This window comes from Lactuca sativa, chromosome 2, assembly GCF_002870075.4.
Source record: "Lactuca sativa cultivar Salinas chromosome 2, Lsat_Salinas_v11, whole genome shotgun sequence".
In the NCBI taxonomy this organism is placed as follows: Eukaryota; Viridiplantae; Streptophyta; class Magnoliopsida; order Asterales; family Asteraceae; genus Lactuca; species Lactuca sativa.
The window spans coordinates 168531322-168552237 of NC_056624.2; the positions used below are offsets into that span (position 1 = coordinate 168531322).

The 20916-nt window shown below is 32.0% G+C and overlaps 2 protein-coding genes across 2 annotated transcripts; both read left to right on the plus strand.

Annotated features, from left to right (window-relative positions):
• The first annotated feature begins 5368 nt into the window (after positions 1-5368).
• On the plus strand, positions 5369-8047 carry LOC111902960 (uncharacterized). Its single transcript, XM_023898757.2, has 9 exons — positions 5369-5521; positions 5665-5751; positions 5909-5983; positions 6194-6277; positions 6419-6488; positions 6753-6844; positions 7104-7145; positions 7655-7735; positions 7828-8047. The coding sequence occupies exons 1-9, from the start codon at positions 5501-5503 to the stop codon at positions 7906-7908; spliced, it is 633 nt and encodes a 210-aa protein (XP_023754525.1). The 5' UTR covers positions 5369-5500; the 3' UTR covers positions 7909-8047.
• A 321-nt stretch (positions 8048-8368) lies between these two features.
• LOC111902961 (protein AE7-like 1) lies at positions 8369-9983 on the plus strand. Its single transcript, XM_023898758.3, has 5 exons — positions 8369-8608; positions 8797-8902; positions 9387-9486; positions 9592-9637; positions 9726-9983. Exons 1-5 carry the CDS (start codon positions 8488-8490, stop codon positions 9824-9826), a joined length of 474 nt encoding a protein of 157 aa, XP_023754526.1. The 5' UTR covers positions 8369-8487; the 3' UTR covers positions 9827-9983.
• The last annotated feature ends 10933 nt before the right edge of the window (positions 9984-20916 follow it).

Genomic DNA, 20916 nt, shown 5'->3' on the forward strand with positions numbered 1-20916 from the left:
ATTAAAGATATATATGTTGTAATGTTTGTAGTGTAAAAAAAACTATACTCTTTATTGTGATACTATTTACCTTGATCAAATTTTTTGTATTCATTATTTGATTAAGATGGAAATCTTGTTGATTTAATTCGCTCTTTTTTTTTTTTTTACTATTCAACTCTATCCAGCTCACGTATTTGTTGTATTCAATGATAATGATCGGAGATCTTTTGAATAAGAATGTTGAGAGAAGCTTCATCGAATAGATAAGAGTTTTGAAGTACTAAAAAACATAATCCTCAAAAGATGAAACTACAACATGAATCAATGAATCCTTGTTTTTTTTCTTGTTTCTCTCTCCAGGATTACTAAGCCTAATGTGTGTGAGAGAGAGGATGGGGTCCAAGGTGATGTTAAAAGAAGGTAGCAAATGAGTTTAAAGGAAAAGGTGGTTTGATGAAGAAGACAAGAGAGAGATGGAAAAGTGTAATTGGGGTTTTATGGGAGAAGCCCCTAAACAAGAGTCTTGTGTACTTTGGGAAAAGTTAAAGATTTTGAACCAAGACAGCTACTTCTTATTGTCTCCTCTATGGGGATCTTATATTTTTTTTTTTTCTTTTTTCTTTATTATCATACATACCCTTCTTAAATCATATCCGCCATTTAACATGTGGCTCAAAAGTTATATTAATATGCAAATATTATATGTAAATTTACATTAACACCTGTTAGATCTATAGTGTTAAGACCATTACGATTAACATATAGTGGTTATTGCCAATTTGATTTTCATTTTAAGAACTAAAATCTTGAAATTAACGATGTTATTGCCAAATTTGATCTATAGTGTTAGGACCATTACGATTAATATATAGCGACGATTATTATTGATTTTTTAGAAAATACAATTCATTCCTAGAGTGAAGTCATAGGCAGATGAAAAAAGTTTGACGAATCAATAGTCTATCTAGATTATTATTGCTGAAAAAGTGAATATGTAGTGAGGGAATAGTTAGTAGTTATGATGATAAATAAATTAATTTGATATAATAAAATGTCTTAAGGAATCACAATTCAACAAAATACAAATACACCATAATGGGCCTGGGTTGGTCAATCGACTTGTAAGTTGTTAAGTGGGCATGAAAACCAGTTATTCAATTTGGAATCGAAACAGACCCGAACCCATAATCACCTATCACCAATTCACCACCCTTGCCCTGCCACGGTTTCCCTTACATTACATCCTTCTGATACTGTGATACACCTCTAGTTTTCTGAAGTATTATACACTACAGTAAACATAAAAAACTGAAAATAAATTTTAAATAGTGCGCGTTGTGAAAAAGCAGATTAAACCATAATTAATTTGATTAAAGTAATTTAACAATGAGTTTATTAAAACATGACTAAACAATAAATTTGATCCTTACAGTTTTCAAAAAAATTATCGATAAAGTCCTAGTAAGGAATGTACAAAATTATGAAATTTTTATGGTTTTGGTCCCAAAAAACTTGAAATTACAACTATGTTCTTTTATTTTTTTAACATTGTTTTTACCTTTTTATGGTTTGATAAGGGAAATCTCTAGAAGATGTCTAATATTTTAGTTTAATTTACGAAAAAAAATCTTAAACTAAAATTTGTTTACGAAAAAAATGAATTATCGGTCAAAATGACAATTTTACCCACTTTTTCCGGATTTATTACTTACATGGTTCTATTAAATTCTCACTATTTTATCACGATTTACGAATAAGTCTCAAACTACAGTTAGGTGATGATTTAACCATTTTCTTAGTGTAACATACATTTTACCGATTTCATTACTAACCTGGACAACTAGTCCCTAAATGAGCTGATAAGATAGATATGTTGGGTTAAATAACAATATGTTTACCATAAAACTTGATATCCTGATGTATTGTATATTTTTCGAAATATAAAATGTATCCAAAGAAGACTGCAGTAATTACATAAACTATCAACAACTTCATCAGTTTTTAAGTTTATAAGAAATTTCAAATTGTCTATCTAATCTTATGTAACCTAATATATACATCTCATCAGCTAATTTCCTATCTTTTTTTGTCGAAACACACATTTTATCGGTTCTATTGTTGACATGGATACATAATAATAAAAAATCAGATAAGATAGATATCAAAATTTATAGTAAACGTAGCATTAATATAACCCGTTATATCCATCTTATCATATCATTTAATTACTAGATGTCCAAGTCAGCAATAAAATCGGTAAAATATATGTTACAGTGAGAAAAATGGCCAAATCATCATCTACTTTTAGTTTGAGATTTATTCATAAATTATGATAAAATAATGGGACTTTAATGGAACCATGTAAGTAATGAAACCGGGAAACTGGGAAAAGTGGATCAAATCGTCATTTTTACCAGTAATTAATGTTTTTTTCATAAGCAAATGTTAGTTTGAGACTTTTTTTTTCGTAAATTAGGCTAAAATATTAGGACTGTTCTGAAGATTTCCCGTCCCGTTTCATTATATATATATATATATATATATATATATATATATATATATATATATATATATATAAAGAGAGAGAGAGAGAGAGAGAGAGAGCTAGGTTCATATATTTAAAATAATTATTGTGTTATTATATGCATCAATGTAGACCAATCTTTTTCAAAAGGGTAAATATGTAATCTTACATTTAATTAATTATGGTAAATATATAAATCAATTAATATCCCTTTAATTTAGGAATATCAGTTTTAATTAAAACCCATAATCAGCCAATCGCAAAAATCAATTTCGGTGAAGGAGAGATGACATAAGTTAACATCGTTAAGAAGCTTTCCATGCTCGCAGTCATTGTCGTCGTACTCTCGGCCGCATCATCTGTGTCGGCTCAAGCTCCTGCACCTTTTCCCGACGCCGGAGTGGCCTTTTCTTTCCCTACTTCCGGCGTAATGATTGGAACTTCTCTGCTTCTCTCCTTCGTCACTATCTTTAGAAATTGATTTTCATTCTTCTATTTTCAATGATTAGATTATTCATTTTCGTTTGCAGATTGACCCTGCTTCTTCAAAGTTTAAATTTTGGTGGTCAGGTGCGTTGTTTAGGGTTCGATCGGACCAATCGATTACACACCCCTATATCGATAATAGGTTTGATTTCTATTCCCCTTTCTTTATTTCTTCGTTTTATAAATCAAACCCCTAGCATTTTATATATGATTTACTTACCGATTTATGATATTTTTCCATTTTGTAAGATGTTGTTTGAGTCTTTGAATGGTCTAAACATAGTTTGGAAGAATAGAAGCTTGAAATTATGCTCTAAGAAGTGAACCAGAAACTCTTATTAGGTTTTTAGACTAAAGATATATGACCGAGCAGTTAACCCGAACTTACTACCAATAGCAAAGGTAACATATGGAAGAACACAAAAATAATTCTATGAGAATATTGCACACCAGGTGTTTGTAGAAATACCTGAAAGAGAACTTGATGTTCAAATTCTTAAAGAACACAAAAATAATTTATGAGTTCCTTATTTGTGTTACTTGATTTTAACATGTAGTATGAGTTCTCTTATAATTACTAAAATTTGTTTTATTTTTGTTGTATTAAAGCATTATCACATAGTTTTATTCTTACATAATTCAATTTCATGACAATTATTCTCATAAAATGAATGAAGTACATGATGATCAATGGCCCGAAGGTTGGATGAATGTGTGTGTAATATACATGAACAATCCTCAATGGTCACCGTTCTTCCACAAAAATGCACTACTCATTGTCATATTTTGTTATATTAATCTATAATAGAATAATAAGAGTATAAGTAATATTATATTCCAATAGAATAATCTACATATTATATTTGTTTGTTATTAGGGAGTGTTTCATTATCATAGAATAAAATATAAAGTTTTTTATTTTTTCAATGATGTGATAGAAAAAATTTAACTTGTATCTAAAAATTTGTTTATTCTTCGAGAAGTAAGACTATTTATTATTTTATGGCTTGCATTTTCATAGAATATCATTATAAAAAGAATGTCATTCTGTCAAAATAAAATCGGGTATGATTAAAAATTATGTTAGAATTATTTAAACTAAATTAATTTAAAAAAAAAACAAAATTCAAAAATTAAGATAATCAAAGATCCATTAAAATCTGTAATTTTTTTTATATTTGGGTTTCCTAATTTTAAGAAAATGCAAATGTACAGTATTACTCTTCTTTTAATTAAATGACATTATTCTATTTTCTTTTATTTAATAATATAGGTAAATCACTTTCTTAAAATAAGTAAATTGATTGGCCTAGATTGATGCATACAATTACACAATAATTCGTTAAAATAGAATAACCTAAGCATATATATATATATATATATATATATATATATATATATATATATATATATATATATATATATATATATATATATATATATATATATATATATTCACTTAATATATTATATATTGTGTTCTTTGTTTTTTCGGTTTTTATGGTGTGATTTGATTATATAAAACCGTACCGTACCAAAATTTACAACCATTGGTTTTATGTTTTCGGTTTCTCAGTTATTTTGCAGTTTTTTGGTTTTCTAATCGGTTTTTATTCACCCCTAATTTTATAAATAAAATGACTATTATTGGATCACCTTGAATCAAAATTATACAAAACGACTTAGAGTGTTCGATTTGGACAACAATGCCGATGTAATAACATGGTGGGTCACTTGACCCACCTAACTTTTAAATCTTGTTTATAAGTAATATATATAAATCATATACGAACCACATTAATTTATTTTAGTGATCTACAATAAATTGTTTGTTTAAATATGTAAGATTTAGCCAATGTTTTGTATGTCATTAGCCTAATGTTGAATCCATTTAGCTCATTACATTTAAAATTAGATAAAAAAAAGGAAAAGAAATAAAAAAAAAACAAAAAAAACCAGTTGTTGTTTCCTCTAATATTGTCGTGTACAATTATAAGAACTTTAAATATTTTTTTTCTTATACAAATTGACCCAATCTAGACCCTTATATATATATATATATATATATATATATATATATATATATATATATATATATATATATATATATATATATATATATATATATATATATATCGGTTTCATTTAAATTGTGAACCATATAGTTATACGTTCTAAACTCGCCACTGAAGGGCAACGCTCATTGGACGTTATAACGCACAAACACCGCCCTTCATAGTTTTTGAGTGTTATACATTTGTCGCTGCTTCCCGTTGCCACCTCCACCTTCGTTTAACACCCGTTTCCTTGTTTTTAGCTAAAAACGGTTGCACACACCGACCACCCTTATAGAGAGGACAAAAGTTGGAAGGTAGAATATAATAGAGGGACCATTGCCGAGCAATCTAAAAAGACGCAAGTTTTGCCGCCAGTTGGGTCCACCCTTCACATTTTATCTTTCTCTTCGATTGTGAGGGAGATAAAGGATTGCAGGAGCGACAGACATCAATGGCGAACCCTAGAGTCAAGGTTTTTTAGTACTCTCTTCTCCTGAACTCTTACCTACAATTCTACAAACTAATTAACAAGTAATCCCTATGTTTTGCTCACATCGCTCATAAAGCCGGATATTGAATTTCTCGTTGCTTTATTGTGATGATTTTATTTTTAAGATGAAAAATGCGAAGATAATACTGGGTTCTTCTTCAATGGCTCGTCGGAAAATCTTAGCGGAGATGGGATATGATTTTACTATCATGGTGAGTTATGAAATATTCCTTACTTAAGAGTTTAATCTTAATCGATCGTACTTTAAAAGATTCAACATCTATTCTATAACATTTCCCTATTTGAAATGATCAATTTACATTTTTCTTTCTTTTTGAAAATGTAGAAAATTCATTCATTTAACTTTAGACTGCAGATATTGATGAAAAGAGCATTAGGAAGGAAAAACCAGAGGATCTGGTAGTGGCTCTAGCTGAGGCAAAGGTACATTCTTGAGTTTTGTGGGTTTATTTTGGGAAGAAAAAGGGTTAGCCATTATTCGATTTTGCAGGAATGAAATTTGTTTACAATATATATATATATATATATATATATATATATATATATATATATATATATATATATATATATATATATATATATATATATATATATATTTTTTTTTTTTTATTTTAATCGATTTTTTTTTATCAGGCTGAAGCCCTCATTTCAAGGCTTGGAATTGCAGGACATAAGGAGGAAAACGCACACCCCACACTGCTAATTACAGCAGACACAGTATATTTGCATTGCTTTGTTCCCAATTTTAATTTCATTATTGCAAATAAAAGCTTTTATATATGTTGATAAAATACACACATATATAATTCGGTGATATTTAATTACTATTCCTTACCTACATTTGATTTAATTTTTCAGGTAGTGGTGTATGAAGGAACGATCCGTGAAAAACCATCGAGCAAGGAAGAAGCACGCCATTTTGTCAAAGGTTTTACATTTACTTAGGAAAACGTGTTTCAAACTAATTGTTGAGGAGGGTATTTACGTCTTTTACACATACAAGAGATTAGGAGTATTAGGAGGGAGTCTTTGTCCTCCCTTGGACCACCTTTTTGGGTGGAACAAAAGATAGCAAATTTTGTGTGGTTGACATCAATCTCTGTCTCACTTCAATGAATGTCAAACACAGTACAACCTGTCCTATCCTGGGTTGGGCCTAGAAGTTTACCTGTTATCTTGTGATATTTCTCAGGTTATTCAGGCGGTTGTGCTATTGTTGTGGGATCTGTAGTAGTAACTAACCTTACCACAGGGATCAAGAAACGAGGATGGGATAGGTCGGAGGTATTATCATTATCTTTACCTTTTGACATCAGTCTCAGTCCAAGTCTAGTTTCTGTGCATGCTAGATACAGTACAGCTTGTTCTGTTCTGTTTTGGACTGTCGTTGTCAATTTCTACATTCTAATGACCGTCAGACACTATTTGGGGTTTATGAACATCCAGTGAACGTGTGGGTTGCCTTAATAGTTGAATTTATACACATTAAACAATTTTTTTTTTTAAATTAAATTTGGCTGGTTTTATTGTTGTTGTGGTGCAGGTCTATTTTCATGATATACCAGATGAGGCCATTGATAAGTTGGTATGTATAAGAAAATAATACTTCTTTCCTTTCTTCCATGAAAATTACGTTGTTTGACTTATAGGACACATATTCTTAATTCTTGTTACAATAGATAAATAACTAATTTTATATATACATAAAAAAACTTTACTAAAAAGAAACATTACATTTTTTCATACTAAAGAAAAACTATGAAGTAATATTCTTTTTATTCACCAAAATGAGCATATATTTTAAAGTACATAACATTTTTGGAAACTAAAAATAGTTGATTTTTTCAATTTTGATTTCAAAATGTTTTCTCTTTCAGTTTTGGTCCTTATTTGAGATTTGGTAATGTTTTTGTATCAAAAATAGTCATTTTACTTGGAAAACAAAGTTCAGAAACTCTACAAAAACCTCAAACAAAGGACCAAAATTGCAAGAATCTTTTTTTGGAACCTAAACTGCAAAAATTAACTATATTAAGGGACTAAAAATGTAATTTACTATATTTTTTATGGTATTGATTATAACTAATGTTGTAGGTAGATGAAGGGGTGACACTTAATGTTGCTGGAGGATTGATGCTTGAACATCCACTAACTGCTCCATTTGTTGACACTGTGGTTAGTCTCTCATTATTAAACCTCCATCAACAAATATATACACATTATTATAAAATATTCAACTTTTTATCAATTAATTTTGTTTAATGTAGATTGGAACTTCTGATAGTGTTATGGGACTCTCTAAATCTCTCACCCAGAAGCTAATTGAGGAATCTCTCGAGTCGTCATAGTTGATCAAGTTTTACTATGAATTTGAATAGGCATATGTATTTTTAACTCATGGCATATTTGATGGTTGATTAATTTGACATATATTTGTCTAGACAATCAAAATTATTTGAGAAGTATATTGTCCCAAAATTATGACAACTTTTGATGGGTAATTGTGTTATCAACTTAAATCTATAAAATTACCGAAACAACTTCATGGATGTGTGAAAACGTGTTGTTTTCTTCCTCAATAGTATCAAACATACATTATCTTATGTTTATATTGTAAGTTGCGTACAATAGAATAATATAAATAAAACATTCACAAACATATGTTAAAAGTAATTATGTTGTGAAACCAGATAATGAAAACTCCGACAAGCTTTGGAGGGGCAAATATTTTACACAATTTTCACTTTCAGCAAATAGTTTACAGTTGGAAATATATAATCTGTGGGCACAAGTACCCAGTATTTGGAGGGGCAAATTTGTAAACTAAAATCAAAACCACCAGTCTTCTTCTGAGACAAAATAATAAAGAATCAACAACCACTCCCCTGATCCTGATTAGCTAAATTCGGGGTAAAAATTAGGCAACAATGACTCTAGGATTGATAAACGCAAATCCGATTGTTCGTGAAAAGAAAGAAAGAATCACTCGAACAGATGCTCATCTTCACTGCGACGATCATGAAGCCGTTGATCCTCTTGATATTTATGATATCCTTTCCATTTTCCAATTCGTTTGCTTGCAATCGCTTGATTATTAGCTCTTAATTTGATATACGCTTTCTAATTTTCAGTTTCTGTTTTTAGTTCTACTAATTTGCTTGTAGCTTGTAAGGTAATTGAGCTGAAGATTAGAAATTGAGATGATTTTGTTGTGATCTTTGACTTTAGATCGACAAATTTTGTGAGGGACATAAGAGATCCGGAGCATCCTTATTCGTTGGAACAGCTGAGTGTTCTATCGGAGGAATCTATCACCGTCGACGAGAAGCTCGGCCGAATACTGTGAGTTTATTATCTCTTTCCGCTGCTTCTGCTTATGATTTTTCAAATTTATATTTTCTACATGAACATCGATTTTTGATAGTTTAGTTGCATATTTTTTCTTTGTGTGAATCGATCAACATTTTTATGTAACTAAAATCGTTTTTGTTGATTTAGAACTGAACTGAAAAGGTACTTCGTGAAAAGTGAGCAGATTCCATTATTGGACTCTCGTGATCCCTGTGAATTTTAATAATATTTTGTATCGATTTGTTTCACCAAGATCTTACTATTAATGGCCTCTTTTCATTTTCATTACAAAATATTGTAGATTTTTAATCGAGTGACAATCAAATATATTTTTGGTTATAAATCTTTCAAGCATTTAATCTTAAAAGGAAAGTTACATATTTTTGTTTTATTTGTTTAATCGGGACAAAAACGACTTAATGAATTAAGACAAAAAGAAAATCAAATGCAAAATAATTTGATTGTTGTATTTTAGGATAAGTTTCACCCCAACCATTCAGCACTGCAGTATGGCAACGGTAATTGGTTTATGCTTGAGGGTTAAACTCAAGGATTGTTTCCCTCCACATTTTAAGGTCAGAATTCACAACACAAAATTATTAATTTCTATCATTTTGTAATATATGATATTATTTACATTACTTGTTATTCATGAAATATTTATTAAATATTACGTACAGGTAGACATCAAAGTAGCTCCTGGATCACATGCAGATGAAGCAGCAGGTAAAAAAGCTTAATTATAATTAATTAATGACACGTGGAGTCGTGGTAATTAATATCAAAGTTTGTTTTGGTTTTTTATTTTTTACAGTTAACAAGCAGTTGAATGACAAGGAAAGGATTGTGGCTGCCATGGAGAACCCTAACCTTCGACACCTTGTTGACGAGTGCCTTCACTCAAGTGAGCTTTAGTCTGTTGTACAGTAAGCTTACTTTGTGGTACTATGGTAGTCCGTCTGTTTTTTTTGTATAATATTCTCTTTTTGGAAAAATCTTAGTAATATGATTATTTAATGATCATGTAATGTTGTGTCTGGTATTCAAAAAGAATGGGTCTTGTTCATGGTGACTTGTTTATGTTTAAACTAATACAAAATCAAGGATAAACACTAATAATAGTATACTAACAACCGTGATACGATTTACAATGGGATACACAAGATAGGATCTCATGATCATGATCATCATCTATAGATTTGCATATCAAAAGTCGCTACATGAGGTCATGCATGGAGTGTACGTTGGAATTAAGGACTTCGACAAAACACAAAACAATATAATAAAGATGTGAATAACAATAAGAACACAAAGATTTAATGTGGTTTACTTGGTTAGATTGACAAGCCTTCGCTACTAACATTCTCTAACGATTCAATTTATGGTTGCGCTTTAGTCCTCGACAATAACCTCACTCTGAGGCTTCACCGATTTAGCAGCTTCACCAAGTTGCTCGCTCTCTGTCGAGGTCTTGCTATTGTAACTTTGCGCTCATGCTTTGCTATCAGTTGAACATAGTTCAATGGTGAAAGGATATATCAGTCTCCACAACTCAACAATTTCTTACTTGGAGGCTGTCATTCAATTTGTTGTCATCCAAGTTAAATATAGACAACATCTTTTTCTAGTTTGCACATTCACCTCAAGTCTTCAATAGACCGGTTGAAGCTATACATACCTTTAACTTCAATGTTGCCAGTGTCTTGGTAAACATGTTTGTTGGATTCTTTTCGTATCACATATTAGGGACGTAAATCGGTCTGGAACAGTCCGAACCGGACCAAAACCGGAAGAACCTAAAACCGGTTAAGGAGTGGATGAGAAACCGAGAACTGGGTTGAATCCATTAATCGGTTCTGATTTCGGTTCGGTTTTGGTTCTCAGATCTCATAGGAAATGTGCTATATAAGAAGGTATTCGGTACCGAAATTGATCCGAATTGGACATGAATTGAAAGAACTGAAAATAAAAAATAAGGGATTGGGGGAACCAGGAACTGAATCGAATACCACTAAATAATTCTAATCGGTTTTGGTTCCAGTTTAGTGTTGATCCGATTCGTTTTTTCGGTTAAAAGCCCATCGCTACCACATATCTTCTTTAGATTCAATGTATCTTGGATAATCAACTCTTTGATAAAATGTTACCTCAAATGAATGCGTTTTGTTTTGTTGTGAAACACATATTCTTTTCCAGGAGAATTGCACGCTAGTTATCACAATACATGACAAAGTCTTATTGTTTAATGCCTAACTCCGATAGAAAGTGAAAGATCTTGTATGTCCAGGAGTCATTATAAAATGATATTACTAATGACATATGATTCTATAGAGTCACACCTTATAGCAAATTACCACTAATTGATTATTTATTAAAGTAATTTATATTATTAATAAATATCAACACTTGTATTTAATTGGAAAAATATTATTTTTGTGAAAATAATATTTTACCAACATATTCAGAATTATTGTTTCTAAGAAATAATAACAAAGAGAACAAAACTAGCTTAATATACATAAGGTATGTATTTAAATGTTATGTACAATTTTTTGGTCTCTTTGAGTAACCATCAAGTTAACATATGTACCTAGCTAGTTGAATAAAGTAAAGAACTTTTCATTTTTGTCTCCCTTGACCTATATGAAATGATGGTGTTAGATATGCTTTTTGATTTGTTTATTACCTCATAACATGCTTGTAAGAAAGCCCTATGATTTCATTATTATATGTATTAATTTTGTACTAAGTGTTGGTATAAAAGAAAGGTATTAGACAAGAGTTTTAGCTACTTGTTTTACTCACTTCTTTCTCCAAAATAAGGCTGCAATTTTTGGATTTGGCATGCTCTCCCTATCTTCTTCTTTCTTCCGTTTGGTGCTAGAAATGAAAATTACAAAGTTTCTTCTCTTTAAGCACTTATTTGGTATAAGTCTTAAAACTTAAGAACAACTTTATACAAGTGTTCACTAGCATATTTTGGTGGTTCAAATCTTACTTGGTGGATACATTATAGAGAACTTCTACTTGAAGTTTTAAAGTCATCTTCATCAACTTCTTAATTGCCAAAAGAACCAAAGTCTTCAAAGGTTGTTATACTTTCTTCTTTTTTGTTTATGTTTAATCTTTCTAAGTTCTTGCAAAATGATCATTGGTGGGATAAAATGGTTTTAGTTTATTCAAAACATAAATGATTCTGTTGCTAATTACATCAAAATTTTGTCTATAATAAGACTATTTTGAATAAAATCTCAACAGAATGTTCTTCAACCAAATGAAATCCTTGTTAGCTCCTGTTATAGTAATATACCTTGCTTTGGTGGTTGAAAGAATCACACTCTTTTGTAATGTGGACATCTAGTTGAGGCATGTTCCCCAATTGTGAACTCATAACATGTTGTGTTACTCCTTGAATTTGCATAAGCCCTTAAGTCTATATCAACAGAGCCTTTTTGGACGCCCTTTTGCCCTTTGAAACATAAGCATGTGTTGAAAGTTCCTTTCAAGTAGTGTATCAACCATTTGACACTTTCCCAATGTGTAACGTCCCTAAATTATGAGGTAAATTTTTCATTTTTTTTAATTCAACCAAAACATTAGTTATCTTTAAGTCAACATTCAATATCATTTTTTCTAAATATTTCAAAGTACTTTATAAGAAAACAACTATCATAGTACAATCCCAAAATCATCAAAATGCAGAAACATGGGTGGATGCGCTGCGATCAAGTCAGGCCCTTCCCGTTTGAACTGGAAGTACCTGAAACCATAACCATAAAAATGGTAAGCACAGAGCTTAGAAATTTCCCCAAAATACCCCATACCATACATAATAATCACATACTGGGCCCTCACCCTTCATCAGGCCTCGCCTGGCATCGAAACCCGCCCGACATCGAGCCTCGCTCGGTATACAGATATGTCAGTCATCAGGCCCCGTCCGGTATCGAGCCCCGCCTGGTACATATATAAACATATCAATATATAATAATATGAACACATGAGATAATCACAAAGACAATAGCATATAATACAGTCATCGAGCCCCGCCCGACATCCGACCTTTCCAGGTAAGCATTCCATCACATAACACATGCAAGAGTCACACAAACATCTAGCATCTTAACATAATAAACCATGGGCCGACATTGGTGCCTTCAACCCGCTAAACACAGTAAGGAAACTCACCTCGGTCCGTTGATAATCAAATGACTGCTCGAACTTTTGAACTGAATAACCTCGCGCCAACTAACAATAAATACATAACTTAATTAATAATTCTCCCGAAACCTAAAACCTGAGCCCCACTCTAAAAACCAACTTCCTAAAGGGTAAAAGACCAATTTACCATTTTCTTACTTAGCCCAAAACCAAAGCCCATCCTAATTGCACAAAAAGCCCAATATGGCCCAACTTCCTAATTGGGCCCAAAAACTATCATGTGACCAATTCTAAGAAGGCCTATAGTCAAAACATGGCCCAAAATCAGAAGTCCAATGGCCCAACAAGGCCCAAAATAACCATTGTGGGGAGTACACCCTGCATACCAGAGACGTACGCCTCACATACTCAGCAATGAAGCACAAGGTACAAGTGATTGATGCACAAAACACCCATTATGCTGAGCGTACTCCTATGTATGCCTAGCGTACCCATAAGAGACCAAAAATACATATTAAGCTCTTAATGGTTAAGACAATGACTTCCAAACTCAGATTTATTATTATCATAAACATTTATGATCTCGAAGAAAATGATTGAAACCGACAAAAGCTGGATACTTGGAGGACTGGAGCTGAAAAAGATACAAAAAGGATGTTGTTGGACAGCTTGACCTCTCGTCAGTATTTTGACCATATCTCATGACTAATAACTCCGATTGACGAGATTCAAAATGATATGAAAACTAGACAAAATACCAAACGACTTTCGTTTTTGTGCGAAATGATAATTCCCAGTTCTCACGACGTGAGATTGATTCTTCTAGAAGATAGCTCCACGGAATGCAGTTTCTTTGCCGAACACGAATTCTACTGAGATCACGACGTGAGACATGATTTTTGGAAACTATATATATATATATATATATATATATATATATATATATATATATATATATATATATATATACACCTTTGCTAATTCGAATTTGGGGGTTGGGTTAGACATATTCTGGAGAGATAACCGAGTTTGGAGGTTAGAAAAGTGCGAAAAACATCCTTTGGAAGGAGAGATTGTTTGAAGATCGAGAATTTGAAGATTAAAAAACTACATTCAGTTTGCATTAATTTAATCATGTTAATTTCTTATGAACTTGTGTGTTTACTTTCATATATGAGTAGCTAAATTAGTAGACTTTTGTTTAGTAGACTTGTGGATTTTGTGCAAGTTGAAGGGCCTACTCGACGAATTGGTTGGCCCAACTCGTCATGTAGGAGTTAATATGGACGCGCGCGTTATGAAGCCTACTCGTCGAGTTGGAGAGCTGGACTCGATGAGTTGAGACTGTTTAGAGAAAACCCTAATTCTTCAGATTTGCACCCTATTTAAATGACTTTAACTCTTTACCCCGCCTCCCTCATCAGTCTATCACGTCCAGAGAGAAACCCTAGTGAGCTAGACCATATTTTGAGTGTGTGAAGCCAAAAATGCGCATTCTTGGAAGAAACTTGAAGAGTGAAGATGTCACACCCCCAAACCGGAACGACGAAAATGTTTGGGGGCGGAGGACGTCATGTAAAGTATCACAACAACTTAATAATAATAATCAAAGTACAACAACCATGTATTGGTCAAGTATAAGTTATTACACATGTGTTCAAATCATTGTATATTGCCACCAAAAATGTATAACAAAGTTAAAAGACATGAGTCTATGAAGCTCCATCTTCTCAAAAACTCATAAATGTACCTGTTTACTGATTTCCTAAGAATACAAGTAGTTTTGAAAAAAGTGTCAACAATTAAGTTGATAAGTTCACAAACATGTTTGTAACTGAAATATGTTTTCTGTTTCATTGAAATTTTAAGTATGTTTTCCCAGAAAATCCTATATTTTCTGTTGTAATATGTTGTAGACAAACGTGTAATTGTTATTGTACTTTGAGGTGTTGTGGTTAGATTCGCTATATATATCCTTGCCTAATGCTAAACGAGCGGGTTTAGAAGCTATTATATACACAACTTGGTGGAGTATTTGGAAATATCGTATCACATTAGTCTTTCATTCTAAAAAAGTCTCGTAAATATAGTATTTTTTTTATAGTATCATAGTTGTTTCATTTAATCGGATTGTTTATAGATTTCATAAATCTAAAGTCAGATGGATTTCTTGGGTAGAGAAACCCAATTTTGACTATTAAGGGTGTGTTTGACATGGAGCGTTAAAGCTTTTAACCTCTTGTGTTTGACAAAACGCTTCGTTTTGAACAAAAAATATCGTTTGGACTACATGTTTTTAACGTTTAGTTTAAATAAAACGCTACAAATATAAAAGTAAGTTATCTCACGTGGCGTTTAACAAAATATTATCCGTTACCAGCTAGTTTTGCCGAAAACGTTCTAATATAAGTTTTATTTTTTTATTTTATTTTCTGTATTCTTACTAGTTATAAAATATAGTCATTCCCAAAATAAATTACCATAAACATTTACTATTATCAAGACATACCTGCATTTCCTATGTTCAGCCTTGAAGGTCTTTATCATAAAACTCCCTCATCAAATGGCATGCTTTCATATGCCATGATACAGGATGTGCGTGTTATGGCCAACCGGGTGACCCACCTTATCCCTCGTCGAACACAAACAGGTCTTAACACTAATTTGATCGATAAACTAACTAAATATTATAATTCGTATGATTACAAGAGCTTGAGTATTCAACTAAGAAACTTTATTTATTAATGAGTACACAAACTTTTTTTTTGCACATCCAACCTGTAAAGTGTCAAGTTGCTTCCAAATAATATTTTTATAAAATACAATATAAAAACATGTGACGTCTGAGTCATGTTGCCAAGTAATTCTGGGGTTTGAATTTTCAAAAGGTCAACTATTTATTCCCACTGAGCACGACCTCTAGAGAATGAGCAAATGGATGATTTGAAGAACAGGAGCTTCAGCTTTGATGGACGGAGGAGATCATTTTCTTCCGATAACAACAAATTCACTAGATCCGATAATTCCCACCTGAAATCAGAGCTAGGTTCTTCCCTCTCTTTCAGATTAACTTCCTACGTGAAGCTCTCGGATTCAATGCGGCTCTATGATGATGTCGCTGAATCTAGCAATAATTATGGCTGCCGGAAAAGGACCGGAGCATGGGCGTTTGTAGCTAAAATCTTCTGCTTGAAGAAAGCTGCAGGAGCTGGTTCTGATTCCTCCGATAGACGGCGGTCTTCGTCATGGCGACCTGATCCAAACCGTCGATGGCCTGTTCAAGGATGGTGATGGCCGGAATCGATATGAAGGCCGACGTCGACGTCGGAATCTGTAGGTTGTAGGTTACAAACCATTCTCATACTTGTTGAGTTTATTTAATCATTATTCGTAATAAATTATTAAAGTCTTGATGCAAATTCATCAAAAACTAGAACTTGAATTATGCAAGTATTATTATCCTAAAAAAATATCCAAACTTGGAAGGTTTTTTTTTTTTTTTAGGAAAATTACTTTTAACTTGTATTATTTTAGTTTGATCAGAAGAAAAAGGTTCGATATATCTTGGGTAAATAGAAAAGTTAGGACTTGATATTATTGTTTTTATGTTCGAGAAATTATCAACTAAGAAAATATAAAATCAACCACATGACCACAAGATTGGTGTAGTTCCACTATCGATGTGATAGGATATGTGGTCTAAGAACTAAGAAGTTTGTATAATTACAAACATCGTACAACAATGATCATTTTGTTTGACCAAAGGAGGGTTTGTTGGTTCTATTATGTCAACAGTTGGGAAGAAAACAACATTTCATTTTCAAGAAATGTTCTCTTTCTTTCCCCATTCGTTGCTACTTCAGTTTACTATTTAGATTTATATTCTACTTCATATCCTTAATTTAATACCTTTTAGTTATAAGAATATCATATTTATTGTTCTTTGTTCTTACATGTCTTCTATAAATCTGTCTCCTCCATACAGAGAAGAGGAGAAATGGATGACCCTAGAAAACAAAATGAAACAGTACAAATAGGAAAAAGGGAAAAATATCTAAAAAGGTAATAAAAATTTCAAAATATTAAAAAAAACCGATGTTTTTTAGTACACAAAATACCATGCAACGACTATTGTAGGTAACCATCAGTTTACCCGGTTATTAAAATATTCTAAAATATTAAAAAAAAAATATCATTGTTGTTTTTTAGTATAAAAAATATCATTAAAATATACTATTTATAAAGAAAATACTAAAGTAGTATACATGTGGTCAAATAAAACTTTATGGTAACCGGTTACTTCAGGTAAATGGAAAAAAGGCTTAAAAGCGTAACGAAATTTGCAAAATGTTCAAAAAATACTGCATTTTTCGTTAACTTAGTTGTTGTCGGATTATGTAGAACACAATCACTAAAGATCATGAACCGTCATATCAGTTCACAACTATTGTGCATTCTCTTTTATTCTTTCAGTTGGTCGTTCTTTCGATAACATGAGAAGTAAGTAGGTGATAATCTTAATTAAACGTTCTTGCTTCTCGATCATATTATATGCCTCAAACCTAAAACATACATACATTATATAGATACGCATATCATACGTCAAGATTAGTCGTTCATTAGTGTTACGACACAAGAGAAACACAAAGGAGAAATGAGTGTGACATTATGTCATGATAATTCCTAAGGTGTTGTTTGTTTTTTGTCTGCAGATCTTTTTGGCCTCTTATGTATGCATTGCGCAGGCCACACGCAGACATGAGGCTTCGCAGACTGTTTGTTTTTTTTTAAGACTGCAGACCTAAAAAGGTATGTGCGTCCTCTTCTTGGCGCAAATGTGGACCAAAGTCTTCAAATCTCTTCAGACATCTTCTAACCTAAAAAACACATATTTTTGTTTTTCTTTTTTTTTTTGTTTTTGTTTTCTTTTTTGTTTTTTTTTTTAACTTAAATTTATTCAAACTTTATCCATGATAAATAAATTGGAAAAAAAAGTTACAATACTTAAGAAAAAAAAAAGTTTGATAACACAATCATGACCTTTGTGACAAATTTATAAATAAATATTTATTTACAATAATAATTGGTGAAGCTGTTTATATAGATATGGAAAAAAAATCATAATATTGTCTTATATTTTTTTTGCCAAAATTTATAAAACATTATTTAATGAAACATCGCTCATTTCTTGGGAAAAATATTTATGGCAAGCTTTTAATTTATTTAATTGAAAAGGTAGAATAAAAACTGGGAAAATATTCATTTAAAATAAATGTTTATTTCCATTCATGTTATGCGTTAAATTCTTTTATCCCTAGTTACAATGTTTATGTATAACTTTACAACCAAAGTTTGTTGGTTTCTATCAAATATATAATATAATTCTTACCATTTTATTTTCACGACAAAACTGCAAAAATGGTCCCTGTTGTATGCATTTTTTTGGGGTTTTAGTCCAAACCACGACTTTTTTGGATTGGAGGTCCTTTTAAGCTAGTTTCTTTATGTTTTTGGTCCCTCAGTAAACTGAATAGACTATTATGCCCTTCTGATATATTTTTTATGTTTTTTCTATTTAATTTAAATGAAAAATAAAATAATTAACTAATTTGGGGCCCACATCTCTCTCTCTCTCTCTCTCTCTCTCTCTCAATAAAGCACACAACTCATTTTTTTTTCTTTCGATCTCTACTTCAACGAATACGAAGGGCTGCCACCTTCGACGATCTTGAGGCAGCCACCACACCACCTGCCATTGTCCTCCTCTGGTTCGGTATTGCACCCCACCACCACTCCTTCCCCGTCTCACCCACAAACGTCGCCGGTAACAAAGAAACGAGAGCAGGATCGATGAGGCAAGGCATCCACCACCTCCACACCACCACTGTTCTGCCACCAGCCCATTACTCCACCCTCCTCTCCTTTTTGATCGCTAAAGGCAGAAGAGGACGACGAGGCATCAGTTTCTTCCAAAGAAAAGAGAGCATGACTGATGTGGTACCCAAATTATTAAACCGTGTTCCCAAATACAAGACTACTCTGGTTCTTTCAAAACCCAGAAAACAAAATCGAGTGTAAGTGTGTGTACTTCAATTTTTCAGTGTGTGTGTTGAACCCAAATCAGCTATGGGGGTAGCATCAGTTTTCGAATTAGCTTGTGCAAATGAGTCTGTCTGAACACTAAGGTGATTTCTTCCATGAAACTATTAGCCTGCTTGATTTCTGGGTCCAAAGCTTCAACCATGGAGTTCACTTCGCTGAAATACCTCCATGCCCATTCCGCTACATATCCCCGTCTCCTTCCTGTGGTTCTTTTCCAATTACCAATACTGCAAGATTCATACACCAAGATCTGAGATTTATTTTATTATATGAAAATCAAGAAATTGAAACATTTAGAAACTAACATGTAAGAAATTGATACGAGGGGAGGAAGAAGTAAGGGTAGGGGCTCCTGTACTCGGAAAAATAAACACAGTTGTGGTGGGTTTTTACCATGGCAGAGGGGAGTGGCGGAGAGACTTGCTCCGATGGCAAGCAAGGGTGGTTCTTGGTTGTAAGTGAAGAAGAAAAAGGAAGGGGAATGTTGGCCTAGGGTGTGTGTGTGTATGTGTGTGTGAGGGGGGGGGGGGTGGTAGATATGTAGGCCCCTATTTTATTTTATATATATAAATATCTATAGGAAAAAAATGGAAAATAAATATAATAAGGGCAATTTAGTCTTTTCAGTTTACCGGATGACCAAACTCACAAGCAAACTAGCTCAAAAGGACCATCAATCCAAAAAAGTCGTTGTTTGGACTAAAACCCCAAAAAAATGCATACCATAGGGACCATTTTTTGCAATTTTGTCTATTTTCACTTTTTATACAATAATGCATAAAAGTTAATTTACATTTGTTAATTATTTATAATAAAGTCATAAATTTATCAAAAAAAAATCTTTTAAGTTTTTTTTTTTTAAATCAGTTTAAGATTTTAGTTTATTCTAACACCCTGCAGATGATAAAAAACAAACAATCTTCTTCTTTCAGACTACAGACGTTTGGTCCACCTCTTCTATTGCAAAGGTTTGCAGATATAGTCTGCAGACTGCAGACATTTTGCCTCAGAAAAAACAAACAACGCCTAAATATGGATGTAGAGAGTAGGAGTTGCGTTTAATTCTTCAGGACTAGTGAGGAAGGAATGGTTAGAAACACTCAACATCATGTGGCTAAGTTGATGATGATTTGTAGTCAAAGTAAAAAGAGAAGCATATGTGTTGGAGTGCTTGAACGACTTGCATCCTAATTGATGGTTCTTAGTTTTGTGTTTTTCTATGATTGTATTTAGATACAAACTGATCGAGTGAGATATTGAAAGAAACTGTGTAACTGGACAAAACTGGTGTGAACCGGTACGAGGTGAATGATCTCTGGTGAATATATTCTACATAATCCAGAAGCAACAAAGTTAACAAAAGGTGCTTTGAAAAAACAACTATGATATTTTTTTCTACATTTTGGAAACATAAATGGTATTTTTTTTTTGTACTAAAATATGTACTTCGTTAGTATTATTTGTACAAATAATATACTTCAATGATATATATTTTGTATTAAAAAAACAATGGTATTTTTGAACATTTTGGAAACTTCATTACCTTTTAAAGTCATTTTTCCGTTTACCTGATGCAACTGGTTGCCATAAGGTTTTAATTGAACACATGTGTACTTTGTTGGTATTCTGTGTACAAAAATATACTTTAATGATGCTTAATTATTATATTTTTTATAATTCAAAATTAAATGATTCAAAAGAAATATAATGATCCAAATGTTGGATTAAACAAAAACTTTATT

Excerpts from the sequence above, each read along its gene's own strand:
- LOC111902960 (XM_023898757.2), top strand. The coding sequence starts at position 5,501 with ATGGCGAACCCTAGAGTCAAG. Across the intron at positions 5,522-5,664 it reads TGGCGAACCCTAGAGTCAAG|ATGAAAAATGCGAAGATAAT; the intron begins GTTTTTTAGTAC and ends TTTATTTTTAAG. Across the intron at positions 6,278-6,418 it reads TGCTAATTACAGCAGACACA|GTAGTGGTGTATGAAGGAAC; the intron begins GTATATTTGCAT and ends TTAATTTTTCAG.
- LOC111902961 (XM_023898758.3), top strand. The coding sequence starts at position 8,488 with ATGACTCTAGGATTGATAAACGCAAATCCGATTGTTCGTGAAAAGAAA. Across the intron at positions 8,609-8,796 it reads TGATCCTCTTGATATTTATG|ATTTTGTGAGGGACATAAGA; the intron begins ATATCCTTTCCA and ends TTAGATCGACAA. Across the intron at positions 9,487-9,591 it reads GTTTCCCTCCACATTTTAAG|GTAGACATCAAAGTAGCTCC; the intron begins GTCAGAATTCAC and ends TATTACGTACAG.